This window comes from Zingiber officinale, chromosome 6A (assembly GCF_018446385.1).
Source record: "Zingiber officinale cultivar Zhangliang chromosome 6A, Zo_v1.1, whole genome shotgun sequence".
Lineage (NCBI taxonomy): Eukaryota > Viridiplantae > Streptophyta > Magnoliopsida > Zingiberales > Zingiberaceae > Zingiber > Zingiber officinale.
This window is the reverse complement of record NC_055997.1, coordinates 122,574,963-122,594,647: the sequence shown is the minus strand read 5'-3', so window position 1 is coordinate 122,594,647 and position 19,685 is coordinate 122,574,963. Positions and strand designations below refer to the sequence as shown.

At 35.4% G+C, this 19,685-nt stretch overlaps 2 protein-coding genes across 2 annotated transcripts; both read left to right on the top strand.

Moving 5' to 3' along the window:
- The first annotated feature begins 6,260 nt into the window (after window positions 1-6,260).
- On the top strand, window positions 6,261-8,041 carry LOC121997840 (thioredoxin H-type-like). The gene is made up of 3 exons (XM_042552479.1): window positions 6,261-6,457; window positions 7,527-7,649; window positions 7,745-8,041. The coding sequence occupies exons 1-3, from the start codon at window positions 6,374-6,376 to the stop codon at window positions 7,877-7,879; spliced, it is 342 nt and encodes a 113-aa protein (XP_042408413.1). The 5' UTR covers window positions 6,261-6,373; the 3' UTR covers window positions 7,880-8,041.
- A 1,199-nt stretch (window positions 8,042-9,240) lies between these two features.
- LOC121997839 (GDT1-like protein 2, chloroplastic) lies at window positions 9,241-18,285 on the top strand. Its single transcript, XM_042552478.1, has 10 exons — window positions 9,241-9,406; window positions 10,588-10,732; window positions 11,853-12,036; window positions 14,913-14,960; window positions 15,192-15,288; window positions 15,668-15,822; window positions 17,173-17,238; window positions 17,320-17,370; window positions 17,451-17,555; window positions 17,854-18,285. The coding sequence occupies exons 1-10, from the start codon at window positions 9,310-9,312 to the stop codon at window positions 17,917-17,919; spliced, it is 1,014 nt and encodes a 337-aa protein (XP_042408412.1). The 5' UTR covers window positions 9,241-9,309; the 3' UTR covers window positions 17,920-18,285.
- Window positions 18,286-19,685: the final 1,400 nt, after the last annotated feature.

Sequence of the window (19,685 nt, the reverse complement as noted above, 5' to 3'; positions counted from 1 at the left end):
GAGAAGGACGATACGGGAGAGAGCCGATGGACTCGGTGTGTCCGAGGGACGAGGTGCTACGGAAAAGTACACGGACGGATGAGAAGGAGGCAAACGACGTTTTCAAGGGACGAGAAGTCGGAGCGGAAGACTGCTCGAAAGTCGGAAGTTGGGTTCAGGTGAGCCTTATTCCGGATGGTCGAGATCACCCAAGCGAGTGGAATTGGAGTGGAAGACCTGAACCAATACGAGCGGAACTGGAGCGGAAGACCCGGAGTAGGTTTTTATTCTGAACACGACGTGGCACATTCCGTTGCGACGGGGATAAAAGTTTATCCCCCCAGGCGCCTAGAACCCTTTCAGGTGCTACGACTAGGGCTATAAAACATTGTAAAGTATGAGAAAAGTGTCTTTATATATTTGCAAGGCAATTTACCCCCCCCCCCTCTTGTCGGCTGCCAATGATCTTTCAAGTGGTATCAGAGTAAGGTTCACTTCAGAAGGATTAACCGCCGACCGAAGTAAAGTCAATGGCCTGACCAAGCCTTGCCCCACCAAAGTTTGAGGGGGAATTCACACACTGGAAATGCCGAATGGAGGTATTTCTAAAAATCGATTTTGAAATTCTTTTAATTATTAAATACGGTTTTGTAGTTCCAAAAGATCAACAAGGCGTAGAGAAAGATGAGTATCTTTGGACGAAGAAGGAACAAAGTGATTTCGTTGCCGACAGCAGAGCAGAATATCACTTGCTGAGTGTGTTGCCGCCTCAAAAAGTCAACCGTATCGAAAGCTACTCGTCGGCCAAAGAACTCTGGAAGAAATTCCTGGAACCCCACAAAAGCACATCTGAAACGAAGCTCGCACAACGAGACCTTCTTCGAAATCAACTAACAAGCATACGTCTGGAAAAGGTAAGAAGGTATCCCAACTACACGCGAAGATCAAAGAACTGATCACCGAACTGGTCAACCTCGGTGAAACAGTAATCAATCGGGACTCGGTACGCTACGCGCTCAATGCCTTTCCTAGAACTCTTAAATGGATCTCAATAATCGACGCCTACTACATCTCGAAGAACTTGGAGGTAAGTACACTAGAAGAATTGTTTTCAACTTTAGAATTACATGAATCTAGATGTGCAGGGTCAAGTAAAGAGTCAAGCCAGAACCTGACACTGAGAGCCACCAAGAAGGACAAACCCGAGTCAGACACAGATCTGGAAGGAGACCAAGAAACTTATATGATAAGGAAGTTTAGGACATTTTTTAGATATAATAAATTTAAAGAAATATAGAACAGAAACACCAAGAAATAGAAGAGAAGTTTGATGCTACCGGTGTCAAAAGGAAGGACACATAAAGATGGACTGCCCGGAGCTCAAAAAGGAAAAAGACAAGGGGCCTAAGTCAAACACACACAAGATTCTCAAGGCTACTTGGGATGAAAGCTCATCATCCGAGTCAGAAATAGAAGCATACGCTGGACTAGCATTGATGGCTAGCCACGAAGATCAAAGCACCTCAAAAGCCAGCATCGATGAAGGGAGAGCGACATCATACGAAAACAGTGAAGTAGGGGGAGAATCAAGCTTCAGATTCGACATGGTAAGTGAAGTATGTCTCTTACCTCCTGATCAACTCTATTTCAGTTTTAAGTCTATGATTAAATCAACGTGTAAATTAAAAAGTAAGAATGATAATTTGAAAAAGGAGAATTTAGAAATAAAAAAATCTTTACAGAGTTTAAGCTTGATAAATTGAAAATACTAATTTAAAGGAACAAATAGAAAATTTAAAAAGTTCTGCATGTTCAAATTTTTCTGCTTCAAATTTTAGAAACTATAAAGGATTAAACTGGTATTATAGATTTCATAAGGGTCAAATTAGAAAAATATCATAGAAATACATTCCTAAGAAATTTTTAATTAATCATATAGGAAGGAACCTATTTTGGATTCCAAAATCATATTTAGATTAATATTTTTTTTGACTTTTAGATAGAAAGTTAAATATTTAATTTCTTTAAAAGACTTTGTCTAGAAAGTGGTTGTTGCTTTAATACCCAAGAAGACCTAGAAGGCAATTATTGAAATATTTAATTGACTAACTGTTAAGTAATTAGTTGTTATAAAAATACTTTCAAATGTTTGTCAAAAATTTTGTTAAAAATTATTTAAAAGTTATTTTTTTTGAGAACTTCATCACTTAACTGTAAGAAAATTTTCAAATGTTAAAATTTTTTGAATGTTAAATTTTTCAAAAAAAAAATTTAATGATAATTTCAACTTTATTTGAAATTTTTTTCTACCTTAAATATATATATTTTTTTTTCAAAGCTTAAACTTTAATATTTTTTAATTGTCCCTTAGACTTTTTGTTGTTATTAAGTAGAATTTTTTAAAGTACCCCATTTTTAATAAGATCAAAAGGGGGAGTAGTAAAGATTAAGTCTTGGGAGAAGATAGTACAATTTTTAATTTTTGTACCTGTAAAAATCTTATTTTATAACTGTTATTTTTGTGGTTTACCCTAAGTTAACGTGGATTTGCTCACAATAAAAAGGGGGAGATTGTAAGTATCTCGTGGTAGTTTTGATGTGATCAACCAAGTTAAGTTAGATCCTGTTGATATTTAACTCCTGTGTCTAAGTGTGCGAGAAATTAGGAGCACAGGAAGTCGAGCGAAAGACGCAGCTAGTGAGAAGGACAACATGGGAGAGAGCCGACAGGCTCGGTGCATCTGAGAGATGAGATGTTGTGGAAGAGTACGCGGGCGGACGAGAAGGAGGCGCGCGACGTTTCCGAGGGATGAGAAGCCAGAGTGGAAGACTGCTCGAAGGCCGGAAGTTGGGTTCAAGTGAGATTTATTCTAGATGGTCAAGATCACCCATGCGAGCTGAACCGAAGCGGAATGCCCGGACCAATGCGAGTAGAACCAGAGCAGAAGACTCGGACAAAAAAGTCAACTGGAAGTTTACTTTCTAGTCCGAGCGCCCGGAGCAGGTTTTTATCTGGAACGTGACGTGGCGTGTTCCGTTGTGACGGGGATAAAAGTTAATCCCCCCAGGCGCTTGGAATGCTTCTAGGCGCCCCGACCAAGGCTATAAATACAACTCTGGTCCCAGAAGCTTAGAAAGATCACTTGTAATCAATTCCTTTCTTGTTTAGCTTTGTAATTGTGTGCTTCAATGTTGTAAGAGGCTACACTGCCCAGAGGAGAATCTTAGTGCGCTTTTCAAGGTATTGAATTAGTAATCCCTTTATTGCAAATCAAGTAAATTCGGTGACTCTTTTTCTTAATTAGTTTCTTAATTCTTTTCATGTAAGTATTAGTTTTAATTACGTTGTAAAGTCCGAGAAAGGTGTCTTTGTATTTGCAAGACAATTCACCTCCTCTCACCGGCAGCCAAGGATCCTACAAAACTAACTTCTATAATACATTACTGTTAGTAATTAACCCTAAGAGTCAATCATGAGATGATTAGGCCTTTTGGATTACTCATTGAGTTAGACTCAAATGAACTCACTCATTGGATTGAGTCCAATCCGAATTGGACACTTTGGATTAATGGGTTAGATTCAATGGGTTAGACTTATTGGGTTATTGGATTAATGGGTAATCCAATATAATAAATTCAACCCATTAAGAGGAATACAAAGAGACAAAATACCCTTGGTATTCATGGGATGAATATAAATAACCTTTTGTAATAAATTTTTCATAAGAGTTGATAAGTGAAGAGAATGGTGGCTCTTCATCTCCCTCTTCTTCCTCTTCTTTCCATGGCCGAATCTTCCTCCTTGACCGAACCTTGTTTCTTGCTAGCACAAGAAGATGGTTCTTCTCCGAAAGCTTCGTTCGTGAGACGAACGAAGGATATGTTTATGTGGATACCATAGAGGCGCGGACGCTTGAACGCGCTGAGATCTGGATCCAAAGAAAAGGTTCCTGTCGGGATTGCGAAGGACACCCAACAAAGGTATACCTCACATGTAAAAACTTAGTATATGATTGTTTTTCTCCTTCGCATGGATCTTCTAGAGAGGATCTAGTTAATTTTCTGCTGCGCTTAAGCGTATTTAGCGCTCTAGATCCCTACAATTACCTGATCATTCAATCGTATAAAAGCTAGTAATTAGTTTCTATAGTATATTATCTGATCATTAAATCGTGTAAAGTTAGAAACTAACTTCTATAATTATAGAAGTTAACAATTAGCTTTTACAATGAGTAAAAGCTAGCAACTAGCTTATATAATATATTATTCGATCCTTTGACCGTGTAAAAGCTAGCAACTAACTTCTACAATTGTAAAAGCTAACATCTAGCTTCTACAATGAGTAAAAGCTAACAACTAGCTTTTGTTGGATCGGGTTGACAGGTTAGAAGGGGTGAATAGCGCTGGAATCAAGGTTGAAACTTTCTCTTGCTACTTAGAGAGCAAGGACACGCTTAATTAAACAAATAAAAATATAAACGTAAAGAAATAAGAGGCACAACGAATTTGTTTGATTTGCAACCGGGGAGGTTGCTAATCCAAGACAGTGGAAGCTCAACTAGAAGATCTTCTTCGCGAAGGTGGAGTAACTTTTACAAATGTTTAGAAGTTAAAAATGAGTGTGTTCTTGAATTGAGAGGTCAAGGTCTATATTTATAACTCTCTGGTCAAATTAGTCGTTTGCTGACATGACACTTCCTGGGAGTTTGGAAATGATCAGGGCACCTAGTTCGTTCGAGTCGATCCACTTGGCAATGGCTCTCTACAACGGTCCTGGGCTTCCTGGGCACCTGGAAGAGATCCAAGCGCCTAAAGTATGCTAACGTGGACTCTGTGCTGATTCACTTAGACAATGGTTATATTGATGTGGTAGCCCTTTCCGGGCGTCGAGAAATGGTCAACTCAGAAGTTGACTATTTTCTCGTCCAGTCACTTAGGTGATACTCTGATTGTCCAGAGTTAAACTCATCTGAACTCATCCCCGACTTTCTCCTAAGGCAAACTTCCTCCTCGGCTTCTCATCTCTTAGATGCGCCGCACATGTCCTTCTCTTCCATCGGTGTACTTATGCAGCTTCTAGTCGTTCGGATGCACCAAGCCCGCCCACTTTGCTTCTCGTGTGACCGTGTCATCCTTTTTGCTCGTTGTCTTCCACTCGACTTCTTTTGTTCCTAAGTCCCTACACATTTAGACATAAGGATTAAATATACAGGGTTTATCTTAACTTAGTTGATCATATCAAAACTAACCAGGGGTATTTATAGCTTTTACAATATATTATTTGATTATACAGTCGTATAGAAGCTAACAACTATTAGAACTAGCGAGTAGCTTTTACAATTATAGAATGTAGATACTAATTTTTACAATAATAACTTTATATCATTTTAATTTTACTTATTTGAGTGATAGCTTAGTTAAAATAATATTTCAACTAGTAAAATAAATAATTAAGATTCTATTACACTTATTATATTTTAAATGAATATTATTTAAGATAATGTAAAAGTTAAATTTTATCACGTGTAAAAGCTAATTTCTAATTTTTATCACTATGACTTTATAATATTTTAATTTTTAAAGTTATAATTTAATTAAAATAATATTTTAATAAACAAACCAAATGATAAAAACTCCTTAATATTTATTATATTTAAAATAAATGTAATTTAATTGTGATCGAGAATATAGGAAATATCAGTAAAAATTACCTTATACTTTTACAACAATAAAGTCGTGAAAGAGCCGCCTAATTATTTGTTTTAGAAAAATAAATAATATAATATTTCTTTCCCATAAATATGAACCGTCAAATGCCTTAATAAATTTTCAACTACTAAACTTAATCAGAAGAAAGGTATAATACAAAGAAATTCCCCTTAGCAATAAAAACGAACGTTTATTCCGTTCACATTTTGGTAGCAAATATGGACCACAATAATTCATAATTATATTTTACTCATAAAAAATTATTCCTTTTAGCATTTCGCATATAACCTGAAGCTTCTAGATTTGGGTTTACTTCTAATAAAAAAAAAATGGAGGAGAATATTGCTATTTAGAATTTCTTTTTTATTTTTACTAATTTTTTTAGAATTAATTAATGGAAAAGGAATAACTTTTTTTTTTTTTTTTGGTGTTTTTATGCCAGGAGAGGGCCCAGACGTAGAATTTTCATAGCATTCTAATAAAAGATGATTACGTTTAAACACATCTGTCCCGTTATAATAAACCTCTAACCAATTGGACACTAAAATTTCCCAACGACTAACGTTTCGCCTTTATAAATATCGTCGCCCAAAGGCCCCTTATCCGTCTCGTCTCGGAACAAGAGTTTTGTCGGCGCGAGCCCTAATTTTATTTCGAGCGCAGAAATCAAATCGAAGCAGATCAAATGGCGGAGGGAGTAGTGATCGCATGCCATACCGTCGATGAGTGGAAGCAGCAAATCCAGATCTCCTTGGAGTCCAAAAAGCTGGTAAATTGCTCGATCGAGTTTCCTCTATTCTATACGTATATTCTTTTTCTTTTCTTTTCTTTTTGGTTGTTTGGGGTGGGGTGGGAGGAATATCTGCCTGGTTTGCGCTTAATTTTTCCTTGTTTTGTTGTTCGAAGGATTTCCGTTTGGTTTCTTGCAATTTATATTTGAAGATGTTATGGATTTGAATCTGCCCTAATTTACAGTAAAGCCGCCTTGTTTTGAACCGATCTTTTACTGATAAAAATCGCACTCATTTTAAATGCTTGGCTTGATAATATACCTGATCGCGAGAACTTGTGAGGTCCACGATCTTATGATTGGGATTATTGGTGCGCAGAGAGGGAGATACAAGAGAATTGACTTGTGGATAAAAGATTGGATGAGGAAGAACTGAAAATTATGTGATTGATGAAATTTTAGCGTGCTTCATTGGGGGAAATGATTAATTGCAACAGGCAACAGCATGTGATGTTTTTCCCGTTGCTGCTTTTTGATAGCCTGGGTTTGTTTTGAATGATCACATGAAAAAAAGCACAGCCTTTTCTTTTCTGATTTCTTGTTCATCATCTCAGCAGAGATCGTGAGAGATTTTTAACAAAGACACATGTTATTTGAACTCCTGACCTATCAGTTCAACTCTATGATGTTGGGATAGCAAAAAGATCTGTCTAATATTGTATCTTCATCCTTTAATTGGCAGTTTACATTATAGAAGATAGTAGGGAGAGGAGGGAAAACTCAGAAAATTACACATGGAGACCACATTTGTGTGCATGTTTTTATTGCCTTCCATCCTTCCTTTATACTTCCAACCAAGTAATCGGACCCCTACTGTTGAATCTTTCTGTAGTTTATCTATCTAATATATAGCGACAGAAACTTTGAGTTTGATCAAATACTATGAATATTCATTTGTTAAAAACTCTCTATATTATCATACTATTCAATAGGTTGGTATTGCAAATTAAGTGGTTCTGTTCTTGTTATCTGACGTGCTAGTAGTAAGTTCTATGAAACTACTCCATTTTGATTTTTGTACCGTCTCCAATCTGCTGATGGAATGCAGGTGGCGGTTGATTTTACTGCTTCATGGTGCGGACCTTGCAGATTTATGGCTCCCGTCTTTGCTGAGTTAGCTAAAAAATTCACAGATATTATTTTTCTGAAGGTGGATGTTGATGAGTTGGAGGTAGGCAGCATTTAACTAGATTAAACTCGTCTGTCTTTCATTTCGTTGATGATCCATTCCTTGGTCCTACATTTCTAATTTTGCCTTCGAAACAGTCCGTCTCACAGGAGTGGAAAGTAGAAGCAATGCCAACTTTCATTTTCATCAAGGAGGGAATCGAAGTGGACAGACTTGTTGGTGCCAATAAAGATGCATTGCCGAAGAAAGTTGAATTGCTCGCGGCAATTTAATGTTTGGATCGTCTTGCTGCTTTGCGTCTTATGGCTATACCTACATCCTTAAGATTTCCAATTACGATCTATGAAATCCTTTATGTTGTGGGTTGTTGTCTTGTTTGCAAAACCTTCTGTGTTTTTAATAGAAAATAAAGACTTGAAGTGTTTGAAGCTAAATGCCAGATTCATGGCTTTTCTAATTTATATATATACATATATAAAAACATCACGCTATTCCGATCACGTTTTGAATTCGAAACTTAAGAACAGATGTTTCCTCATAAATCAAGAATATGAAAACAAATTTGGTGGCAAGAAACTTCCAGTCGCATTTCGGTCATTTCACGCCAAGGTGGGGCTCAATCCCACTGGCTCGGCTACAAATCCCACCATTTTGCTATTATTCATTCCATTATTTGCTTTTTTGGGGTACAATTTTTCAGAGGGGGAAAACAAAAATACGATTTGGATGCTAAAAAAGCACAACAATGCAACTCGAAGATGTTAACAAGTTCAACATATTGTAATGAAGTTAGCACAAAAAAGCTAATATCTCATCATTGGCTGCGGCAAGATTGCGATAATCAACTTTAGCCGCGGGCTTGTAGACTGGCCACTGCAATAGAGAATGAAAATTAGATTTAGATATATTCTTTTTTTAATTATATATTATGTAAATGAGAAAAAACTAGACCCTATTAGGGATGACAATTTCATCCGAACCCGATAGAAGATTCGACATCCGACACTAATGGAGGATGATATGGAGGGACTATCAATACCCGATAGCCAACCCGAATACCCGATTAAATAATATATATACATATATTAAAGAAAATTTTCTTTTTCCAAAATCAACTTACTATTTTTGTTGATATTAGGAGGAGACTATATAGATGTTTAATCTATTTTTTTAATTATATATATATTTTTTAATAAGTTGTTAATTTTAATATATTTTTGTTGAATGATAATAGTTAGATAGAAAGAAGAAAAATTATAATTATATAAGATATCCGATCATTTAATGGGTATGGGTATATCCATCGGAGATTCTATACCCGATGGGTATGGAGACGGAGGATATAAAATCCGATCCGAACCCGACCCATTGTCATCCCTAGACCCTATTGTAATTTATTTATTTATTTATTTTTTTCTGTCCATCCTTAATAAAATAAAACTAATCTTAATCCGTATTAATCGATTACCATTATATTTAAATTGAATTTTGACGAATTAACGGTTGCTTCCGATTTGTAAAATAAAAAATAATTCTGAGTTCCGAAACACAAGCCCAAAAGGCCGAAACGACCCGATCCGATAGAGTGACGAGCGCGTGGCCTTTCTGCTCCGTATCCCCGCCTCTTCCTATCTCTATCGCTCTTGGCTCTTGGTCTTCGAGTTGGTTCCTTCCCTCTCCCCCTTTTGGCCATTAGCCTCCAATGGCTCTCCGAGCCCTTTTCCCCTCCCGGTTCGTATATCCTAGCCTCAGCGTTCCTCATCTCCCGCCACCAAGAACCCATTCCTCCAGATCACCAGGTTCTTCCGCTTTCCTCGCTCTCTTTCCAATTTCGCAGCGCTACTTATAGTTTACTCGTGAAACGGTCGAATAAAGATTTGGCAAAATATCATTTTTTTTTTACTTTAGTCTACTAATAAAATTTGTCAGAAAAACCTGAATTATACAGGTATCACAAGAGTGTAGCCTTGAAGTTCAGTTATCAAGCTTAAGGTCGACTAATGAGTGAGTTATAACCAAAATATGAGTAAATAGATGAGAATTCTTATATTGCGCATAATCTATAATTCTATATAGCCACCGGACTAAGATATCCTCAGGACCTCAGAGAATCATAACCTTTATTTTTCTATTTTATTAATAAATTCGGATTTATTTCGTTACCTTATTATGGTACTTTCAGAATGCTTGCTTGGGATATATGATCCGGCGTATGAGTTGTCTCAGGTCGGCATTTAACAGTAGATTAGTAGAATAGTATTTACTGGTGCCAACAATATATCTATGTCAGTCCACTAGTGGAACGATAGATTTCTGTTGTGCCAACTAATACTGATCGAGACTTGAAGCCATACTTTGGCCACCTCCTGTATGTAAGCCATGTGGATAATCAGATTCGTTTTTCTTTCTAAATATTTTATTAGAAAAAAAACAGGGATTGTTGTATATATTTTACAGTACAGAAAGATAAAATAAAAGGAGATGAGTTTAAATGGCGGTGCCATTTGGGGTGCTTTCTGTAAGGCACAACATTCCAAAGAGGAATAAAACTCTTCCAAAGGGAGAGAGAATCACCACTCACTGACCTATGAACTATTACATGAATACTGCTGCATATGCGAAAGGGAGGAAATAAATGCTGCATGGGTATTCATTTTCTACGAACCTTGGTATTTTTATTGATATAAAGTTTTTCTTATCACTGTAATTTATTGTATGCATGAAAAATGTTATAGATAGTTCAAGCTTAGGTAGATTGAGGCTTAATTGGGCTTCTATGGATGGATCACTCATTAATTAAAGGTATCAACTATCCATATGGGCATATTTCTCATGCTTGCATTTTTTCTCCTTTATTTTATCTTATCAACTTGTAGTTTACAATTATTCTCCACGATATACTAACTTAATTGTTATCATTTCTATAATAGATCAGCAATCTTAAAATGACAATTACCTTTTAGAATTTTCTTGTCTGTAGTTAGATATAGATCCAGATTCAGGTTGAGAATAGTACATCATGATGTCAGAGCTCAAGCGTCCAACATTGACACTGGGAGCTATGGTGAGGAAGGAATTCACAGTAATCTCATGGATGGTTCTACCAGTGAGACTCCATCTAAGTTGTGAGTTTTATCATTTTAATATCATGTTGATCTATCTTTTGTTGTTTAGTCACTTCTAAGCTGGACTATATTTCTGCATCAAACTTAGTTAAGCCATTTGAATTACAGACAACACAGAACTTGCCTTCAACAAATTTCATGTTGATTTCTGAAAATATTGCATATGCTTATGCCTATCATGAATCTTGTATTTCCATATTTACCTTTTTGATGCTATTTAAGTTTGATATTTCTCTCCAGTTAGTGGCCTAAATTGAGTAATGAAATATCAACAACAATCAGTCCTTTATCCCACTAAGTGGGGTCAGCTGAGTAATGAAATATCTGAAAGTTCTTGTCTACTTATATTTCACAAGGTAAATCAAACTTGTTGAATTCATGAATTGTAATTTTAGTACTAGTACTAATTTTATTCAGACAATATGGTATATGCCGGATCATATTAAAATTAAATATGAGTTGACATGAGCTGAACTGTGATAACCTGGTGTATTTATTTCTTTGGCGGCATCTATTTTTCTTTAGCATATTAATAGCTAATTTCTATCATTTGCAAATTAGATCGCTACTTCGCCTAGTTACCATGTAATGTTCCTTTACATGATCATTTATTTTGTTTCAATGGCATAGAATTGTTAATAAAGAAAAGTTAAAAAAAAATGTTACTTGTAGCTACTTTATTGCCAACTTAAGGATTACTAATTAGGGAGATCAAACTTTATCTTTATCTGATCCAATTTAAATATAGATCAGAATTTGGTGCAAAGCTAAAAAAGTCATTAGTCAATCCACATTCTGCTCTAGAAATGTGAAGAACTTAAAAGACATTTTCAATTGACTATAGATACACTTCGTTAGTGCAGTATCCATTATGGACTTCTAACTTAGAGGATCTTGTATACCATTCTTTTTTCACCACTGCATGTAGGTCTCAATACAAGGTTATAATTTGCAGACTGCAAAGCTTTCTCAACCTTGTTCATCAGACTGTGGAATGTTTGTTTATATTGTTTATATTTGTTCACATCACCTTCTCCAGATTTATGCATGTTAACAACTGAATAAATATGGTTTCGTTAGACTTCAGAAAATAAATAATAACTGTCTTCTTAAATGGCAGCCAAACACCTCTTTCAGGAATGAAGTATCCATTGTCTATTGCTGGTGTGCTACTTGTTTGTGCCATAGCATTTGTGCTTATTGTCTCCGTGAAGGGAGGACCTTCATCTTTTATAGCCACACTTGCAAAATCTGGATTTATGGCTGCATTCACATTGATATTTGTTTCTGAGATTGGAGACAAGGTGATATATTCACATTAACATGTTATTCTTCCCCTGTTTCAGTACACTACTGAAAACTAGGATATTGCCAGAAGCTACATTCTCACTTACTACAGATCTGTTTTTATTGACTATCTGTCACTGATGCAACATGATTATTATGTTTTTTTTTTAAATGTATCATAATTTAGTTAAGTAGTATGTAACTTTTCAAATAGCTGTTATATCTGTTTTACTCTACTTTCCGTTACCGTGTTTAGTATTAATTTGTGTTTTCTCAATTTATCTGCAAATGATATTTTAGATGTATCTACATTAGAGCTATTTTCTTCTCTTCTTTGTACGTCTCTCTAGATATGTTATTTTGGGTATATCCAGATTAAAAAATAACTTTCTGTACTGACTTTATGATTACATAGCATGGAACTGGGTAAGACGTTCAAGTTGCTTGAAAGTTAAGATTAAATATTTGTCAAACATTGATTTCCGCATGTTAATTACTTTATACTTTTCTATCTATATTTTACTTATTGTAGTTACTTTTACTTCTTTTAGTTTCCTTTTTAATTTCTTGTAATTTTTTTTAAAATAGATTAAGTCACTTCATTTATACTATAATTTTTTATTTGAATCTTAATTAACCATTTCCTAAACCAAGCAAGAACAATCTGAAATAATCTTAACTTCGTGAATAGTATGGCCAGCCCTATTAGAAAAGGCACTAAGTGATAAATATTATTAGACATGACAGTAATGGTTTGTCTGGTTCATGGAATGGAATAAATTAAGAATATAATAACTATTTCTAAAGAATAGAATGGACAAGGAAACAATAATTCCTTTGTTTGGTTCATGGAATGCATTATAGAGAATAATTATTCTTATATATGATTAGAAATGTTATTAATAATAGAATAATTATTCCAAGTCTTTGCTTGGAATGGAATGCAATATAGAGAATAATGATTCTTATATTTGGTTAGACATGCTATTAAGGATACACGAGGAATAGTTTGCACAGTGAAAAAGAAAATTCCTATGAAAATAATTTTTTTTACTTGTCTTACTGCATGATCACCTAATCAGTTAGTCATGCCCACTGGTCAGTATGACCCAACCGAGTTGACTTCCTCAATCACTTGATAGGTTTGCCTGACCCGAATACTCCAACTGGTGCAATTGACCCCAACTAGCTAGGCAGCCTAGATTATCTCAACAGGTTCATCTAGCCTATCTAACACATTGACTGGATTAGCCCTTCTGGCTCTACCACCTCAACTAGACCCAGCTAGTCTATCCAACTCAACACCCTACCATCTTGACTACCTTGATCAGGCAGATCAACCTGATTTTCCTGATCAATTAGATAGCCTGATCAATCCACTTGGCTCATTTGAGTTGACCAACTCACTCAAACCGCTCAACACAATTGGTGTAAACAGTTCACTCAACTGTGACACGAGTCTACTTCACTAGCTGGTACAATGTGGTTCTATACTGACTTCCTTCTCTTTACAGACCCATTTGGTCCTTTAACCTGTCTATCCTGTAGGTTTGGTGGGGCTGGCCATAGGGGGTAAATAGCCCTGAAAATAGAGTTAGGAAAATCTCTTGCTTTTTGTCTAACAAGGATAAACAGTTAAACAATTATAAATAAATTAATTAACAACATAAAAGAAAAGAGGTAGGATTTACTTGGTTACAACTTAGGTGGTTGTTAATTCAAAGCAAGTGAAAGCTTAATAAGAATCTCCTTCGTTGAAGGCGGAGAAGCCTCTTACAATTGTTGACAGCTTAGTAAGGAGTATAGAAATTGATTATAAGTTATTGTATTTAACTCCTAGCTCTAGGATGCTATTTATAGCATTCTGGGCAGCTGTTACCATTGGTTTCCGTGGGTAGGAGGCGCCTCCAGTGGATAAAGTTTTATCCACGCTCATAATGGTTAGCTAACGGCAATTGTTAGCTCAAGGCGCCTCCATTGGAGGCGCCTTCCGCCAAAAGGTGCTAGGGTACCTCCGTTAGAGGCGCCTTCTATTAGGTTGCTCAACCAATTAACCTTCAAAACTTGTTAACTCTTCGTCGCTCTTCTTTGGGTAATGCTCCGGTCGTCCGGAGTTGAGCTCACTCGACCCCAACTCCTATCTTCTCCTTGAGCAGGCTTCCTCAGTTTCTCGTCCCTCGAACGCCATGTTTGTCTTTCTCGTCCACCGATGTACTCTTCTGCACTTTCTCGTCTCTCGAATGCACTGATCCTGTTAGCTCCCTTCCCATGCCATCCTTCTTAGTTACTGCGTCTTCTGCTCGACACCTTGTGTTCCTAAGGTCCTGCACATTCAGACACAAGGCATCAAAACCGCAGGACCTAACTTAACCCGGTTGGCCATATTAAAATTAACTCAGGATACTTACATATCCCACCTACCTGTGAGGCACACCAAGTTCTCCTAGTTTGTTAGGACCTCTTGGCCCAACTAGTCCCTCACCATCTCAATCTGTCAACTTCTTTGGACCAACCAATGTATTCGACTAGATGACTAGACTAGTCCCTTTGGTTTGATTAGGTAGTTTGGATCGGTCAATCCTTTTGGCCTTCTCGGTTGGTCCAATTTGCCCTATCAAATGTTTTTTTTAATGGATGGAATAGATAAGAAATTATCTTTTGCGCTGAAGCAAGGAATATAACTTTTTCACAATGATAGGCATTTCAAGTTTTTTTTTTCTTGCAATCAGACATAGAAATGTTTATGATTATGTTAAGATATGTGCACATTTATTTGAAAATTTTATTCCTGTTATCTGATCATTTTTTATGAATCTTTGTGTTGAGAAATTTAAATTATATTTATTTGTCTACTAAAGAAATGACGGGCTCTACTCTACCTTTGTGATTGCAGACATTTTTCATTGCTGCATTGCTGGCAATGCAATATGACAAAGCAATGGTATGTTTCTTAATCCATTTACCTTTCCTACAATTTTTTCTATGTTTGCAGTTTCCTTATGGCTGCGTTGGAGTATCTAATCTATGTTTTAAGATTTCTAATTCTAGTGTGCCTTCATATTTCTTGAAATTTCCTTACGCTTGTATATTTTGCAAAGATGTAAAAAATTATGAACTTTTTTCCTTGATGATTTATATTTTTCTTGTTTTCTATAATGCCCACTGGGAACAGGTTTTACTTGGTTCAATGGTTGCTCTATCTCTAATGACAGTCTTATCTGTAATAATAGGACGGCTATTTAATTCTCTACCAGCACAGTTTCAGACAAGTAAGTCTTCTCTTTTTGCTATGCACAAGGGTCTGAATTATGCCGTCAACAAAAATTGAGAAAATTTGGAGTGTCAGTATTGAAACACATGTAGACAAGTTGGTTCCTCGATGTTTGTTATCTTATAGAACTTTAGAATTTATACAATTGTTTTCCTGTAGATAGTTAATAAGATTGACAACATGAAAAAAAGAGAGTTGTTTATCCACCAAGAGAACTTTAGAATTTATACAATTGTTTTCCTGTAGATAGTTAATTAGATTGACAGCATGAAAAAAAAAGAGAGTTGTTTATCTACCAAGATAGTCGTTACCATCCATCTTTTTTATTATCATTGTCAGAATTATCCGCTTTGTATTAATTACAATTAATTCTTTAGCACTTCCAATTGGAGAATACGCAGCAGTGACACTCTTGACATTCTTTGGTCTGAGTTCTATAAGAAATGCTTGGGAAATTCCATCCAGCACGAACAGCAAAGAAAATACTGAACTTGGTGAACTCGTTGAAGCTGAGGAGCTTGTTAAGGAAAAGGTTACATAGTTTAGGAAGTTTTTTTTTGCACTTGTTAATACATCATACTTCATCTTATCTTCATCAAACTTGTGTAGAGATTTTCAGTGCTATGCTAATTATTGTTCTGATGTTCATTTTTCATTAAAATTTATTAGGAATAATTAAGTGAAACTAAGAAAGTAGAACCAAGAAAAATGTTTAATGCTGCCAGTTTGGAGATATCACGTTATATTCATCTTAATCAGAAGAAAAAGTTCTTGCCTTCCACAAATTGTTGAAATTTTATTGATTGACATCGTATTTGGGTGTGCCTTCTTGTCATAGTTCGTTCAGCAGGTCACTTAAAAAAGTAAACAGTTGGATAAGATAGACCAGTGCTATGTAACAATACCTCGAAGAGGCGAGTCAAGCGATATGCATAAACCATTTGAACAGAATGGTAAAGAGGTGTATTCCACAATCATAAACCACAGAAATTTATACAATCAGGAAGGGATACTTTTCCCCTTTCCAACTTGATCTTATTGCGCCTGGCAATAAACATGTATGAAGCATTTCCTAAGGTATGTGTCTGGATATCCGAAAGTCTTGATGATTAAATCTAGGTCTTCCGGTCAAAAAAAAAAAATCAAGATAATCCAGGAAAAGACTTTGTTCATATGTTCTTTTATATTTAATTGTCCACCTCAAGTTTTATGTTATCCAAAAGGTGTATTCTTCATTCTCTCAGTACAATAATCTTCCTAGACAACAATTGTAGCAACATCATAATACCATAAGTGCCCTAGTGGTTGGTTGATACTGGATGGTATGGTAGTAACCATTTTTTGTTGGAAAAAGGAAGGGTTTTCCTATCTTATTAATGATTTATTGGTATAGCAAGACTTTCCAAAGATCTTTCTTGAAAAACTCAAATTACAGTTTTGCAGCTCTGCATTTGTCAGTAAACAGGCCTCATGACTTTGGTGTCATTCTACGCAAAGTATAAGTGTTACAAAATCTAACTGAAAATGAAGGATACTTTTATTTATCCGCATCGTAATGTGCAAGACAAACTAGACATCAGTTATCCTCTTTAACATAATGATAAGTTGAACTAGTATGTGGCATAGTTAGAGCATTGCTCATAGATTGGGTTGGACATTTAGATTGACTTTGATGCAATTTTATTGGAGTAATTGGGACAGGTTGTTGTGGACACATGAACAACAAATTTTCCTCTTCCTCTAAATAGTCTATGTTATAATAACTCATAATTTAGATTGGCATGTTTATGTTGCTTTTCCTCTTCATCCCCTTCATATCTTTCCATCCTCAGTGTTCATAACGTTTTCTGCATTTTAAAGCATGGAATACAATTTCTCTCAGGTTGCAAAGAAACTCACTAGTCCCTTTGAAGTTCTGTGGAAGTCTTTCAGCCTTGTCTTTTTCGCTGTATGATTTCTCTTGAAGATCTCTCTTAGTATTTGGTAACTACATGCACAAATTTGCTAAAATGTTAAATTGTCCATTTAGGAATGGGGTGATCGATCAATGTTGGCTACGATAGCTCTTGGGGCTGCACAGGTATTGTTGATGAATCTATCTGTGGTCGTCTTGTATGTACATTATATCTACATTACCTCTCCAAATTCCTACATTTTCAGTCCCCTTGGGGAGTAGCCGGTGGAGCCATTGCTGGACATCTTTTTGCTACATCTATTGCAGTTCTAGGTGGAGCCTTTCTAGCCAATTACATTTCAGAAAAACTGGTAGGCCATGAGTTTTATTAGATTTTTAGACCTAAGGGCGCACCTTTTTTTTGCTATTTTTCTTCTTCCCTAAATATCCACATCGAGTAGTATCCAATTGATTTTTTTTTTTATACACCAAATGAACTGGAAAACTAAGACTATATTGTTCTTGGAAACATGAGAATTTGAAATTCTTTCAATTTTGAAATGTTTTGGTCTATCTAGTTTTAACCAAAATTACTATCGACGCGTCCTTTATGAAATCTGCTATAAATGTTTGCTTGAGACGATATATTTAACGACTGTTTATTACCAGGTTGGATATCTAGGTGGTGTCTTATTTCTCGTCTTCGCCGGTGCTACGCTACTTGGGGTTTTCTAGTTGCTTGAATTACTGAAATCTGTTTGAACTACTGAAGAAGCATTCAGCGTTCTAATGATACGGCAGCCGAATAAGTGGATTGTTAGTGCCGGTATGAATTTTTCGTCGAAGAATTCCACTGTTAATTCTTGCCGGGTCTCGTTGGGTTACGTCAGGAATAAACTCATTTGCTGCTTAAATTTGCTCGAGTGCTAACCCATGACCAGAGCTTGGTGCTGTTGTTTGGCATGTGAATTTATTAGGATAAGATTAAAACATCATCTGTGAGTTTCTTTTTGGTCTGTAATATCGTCGATATTTCCCTGTTAGTTGATAGGTTGTAGCTGAAGTGATGCTTAAGATCCCGTTCGAAATTTATAGTAACTATTCTACTGAATAATTTAACATTATATAAATATCACATCGCAGACAAAAGGAAACTGACGAACGCAATTTTAATAGGAATTGTTATATGGAATACAAAGTAAACAGTTCGATTAAGAAAAAAGCTGTCAAAATTTTTTTAAACAATAAAATTAAATTTATCATAATTTATTAAAAAGCACATTTAAATTTCTAGAACAATGAAGCATCACTTTAAAATGTATCAGAAGGCATATTTATTTGCCGGATTAAGTTGATATGGATGGACTAAATTCAATTAAGTTTATATGGATGAGTTTAATTTCCATAAGATGGGTTTATTCATGATTAATATATACAATTAATTATTATTAAAGAAATTAATTTTTAATATTAAGTGATCTAATCAAGTATAAAGAAGTAATTTTAGATTAAATGAATATGAATTTAATATGTATATCTAATAATTCGGTTTATTAATATTGATGTGCTGTTAATAACAGATGAACTTTATAGCGGATAGTCTTCATAGATTGGGTTGGAAATTTAGATATATAAATGAAGAAATTGGTTCAATTAGGTCATATTGAATCGTGCTCTCTTCTTCTTGATTCTTCTCTCCCATTGAGAAGAATCCTTAGTTGTCGGCTCAATCTTGTGAAAGACTTTTGCTGCATTTGCAAGATCTCCAGTGATAAGTAAAAAGTAATAGTCCTTAGCGATGGATTCAGGTCAATTCTTCGTTAGCTATTGTTTCAGTTTTCTATATTGTTTTTATATCAATTTTTCCATTTGATTTAATATGGACGAGCGAAATTGATGTATATTCATTGAATGTAATATGAATAAGTTAGGATTTAATATATGAATCAAGTTTTTTCACATTATCCATAAACAATGAGATTGATGGCTTGATTTTAGGATATTTCGTGTTGGAAATCGCGTTTGGAAAATCATGTTTTTTGATATCAAATGATTGGAGAAGGTCTCCAATTGATTAATATTCAAGAATTCGTAAACAGAGGGTTCCCGGATCGTTTGGGTTGATCCATATGTGTTTACCAGTCGATCAACATAAGAGTCAATAGTGTTTACCAATCGATTGGAAAGCCCAAATTTGCAAACAGAGGATTTTTGGATCGATTGGGCTGATCAATTAGTGTTTACCAATCGATTAGCATAAAAGCCAATGAATTAGGATGCCCAAATCACGAAGAGGGTTCCAAATCGGCTAGGTTGATCAATTGGTGTTCACCAATCAATTGAGCTAATCGATTACTTGAACAAAATTTGCGAACAGTAAGGTTCCAAATCGGCTAAGTTGATCAATTGGTGTTCACCAATCAATTGAGCTAATCGATTACTTGAACAAAATTTACAAACAGTAAGATTCCAAATTGATTGGGTGATCAATTGATGTTCAT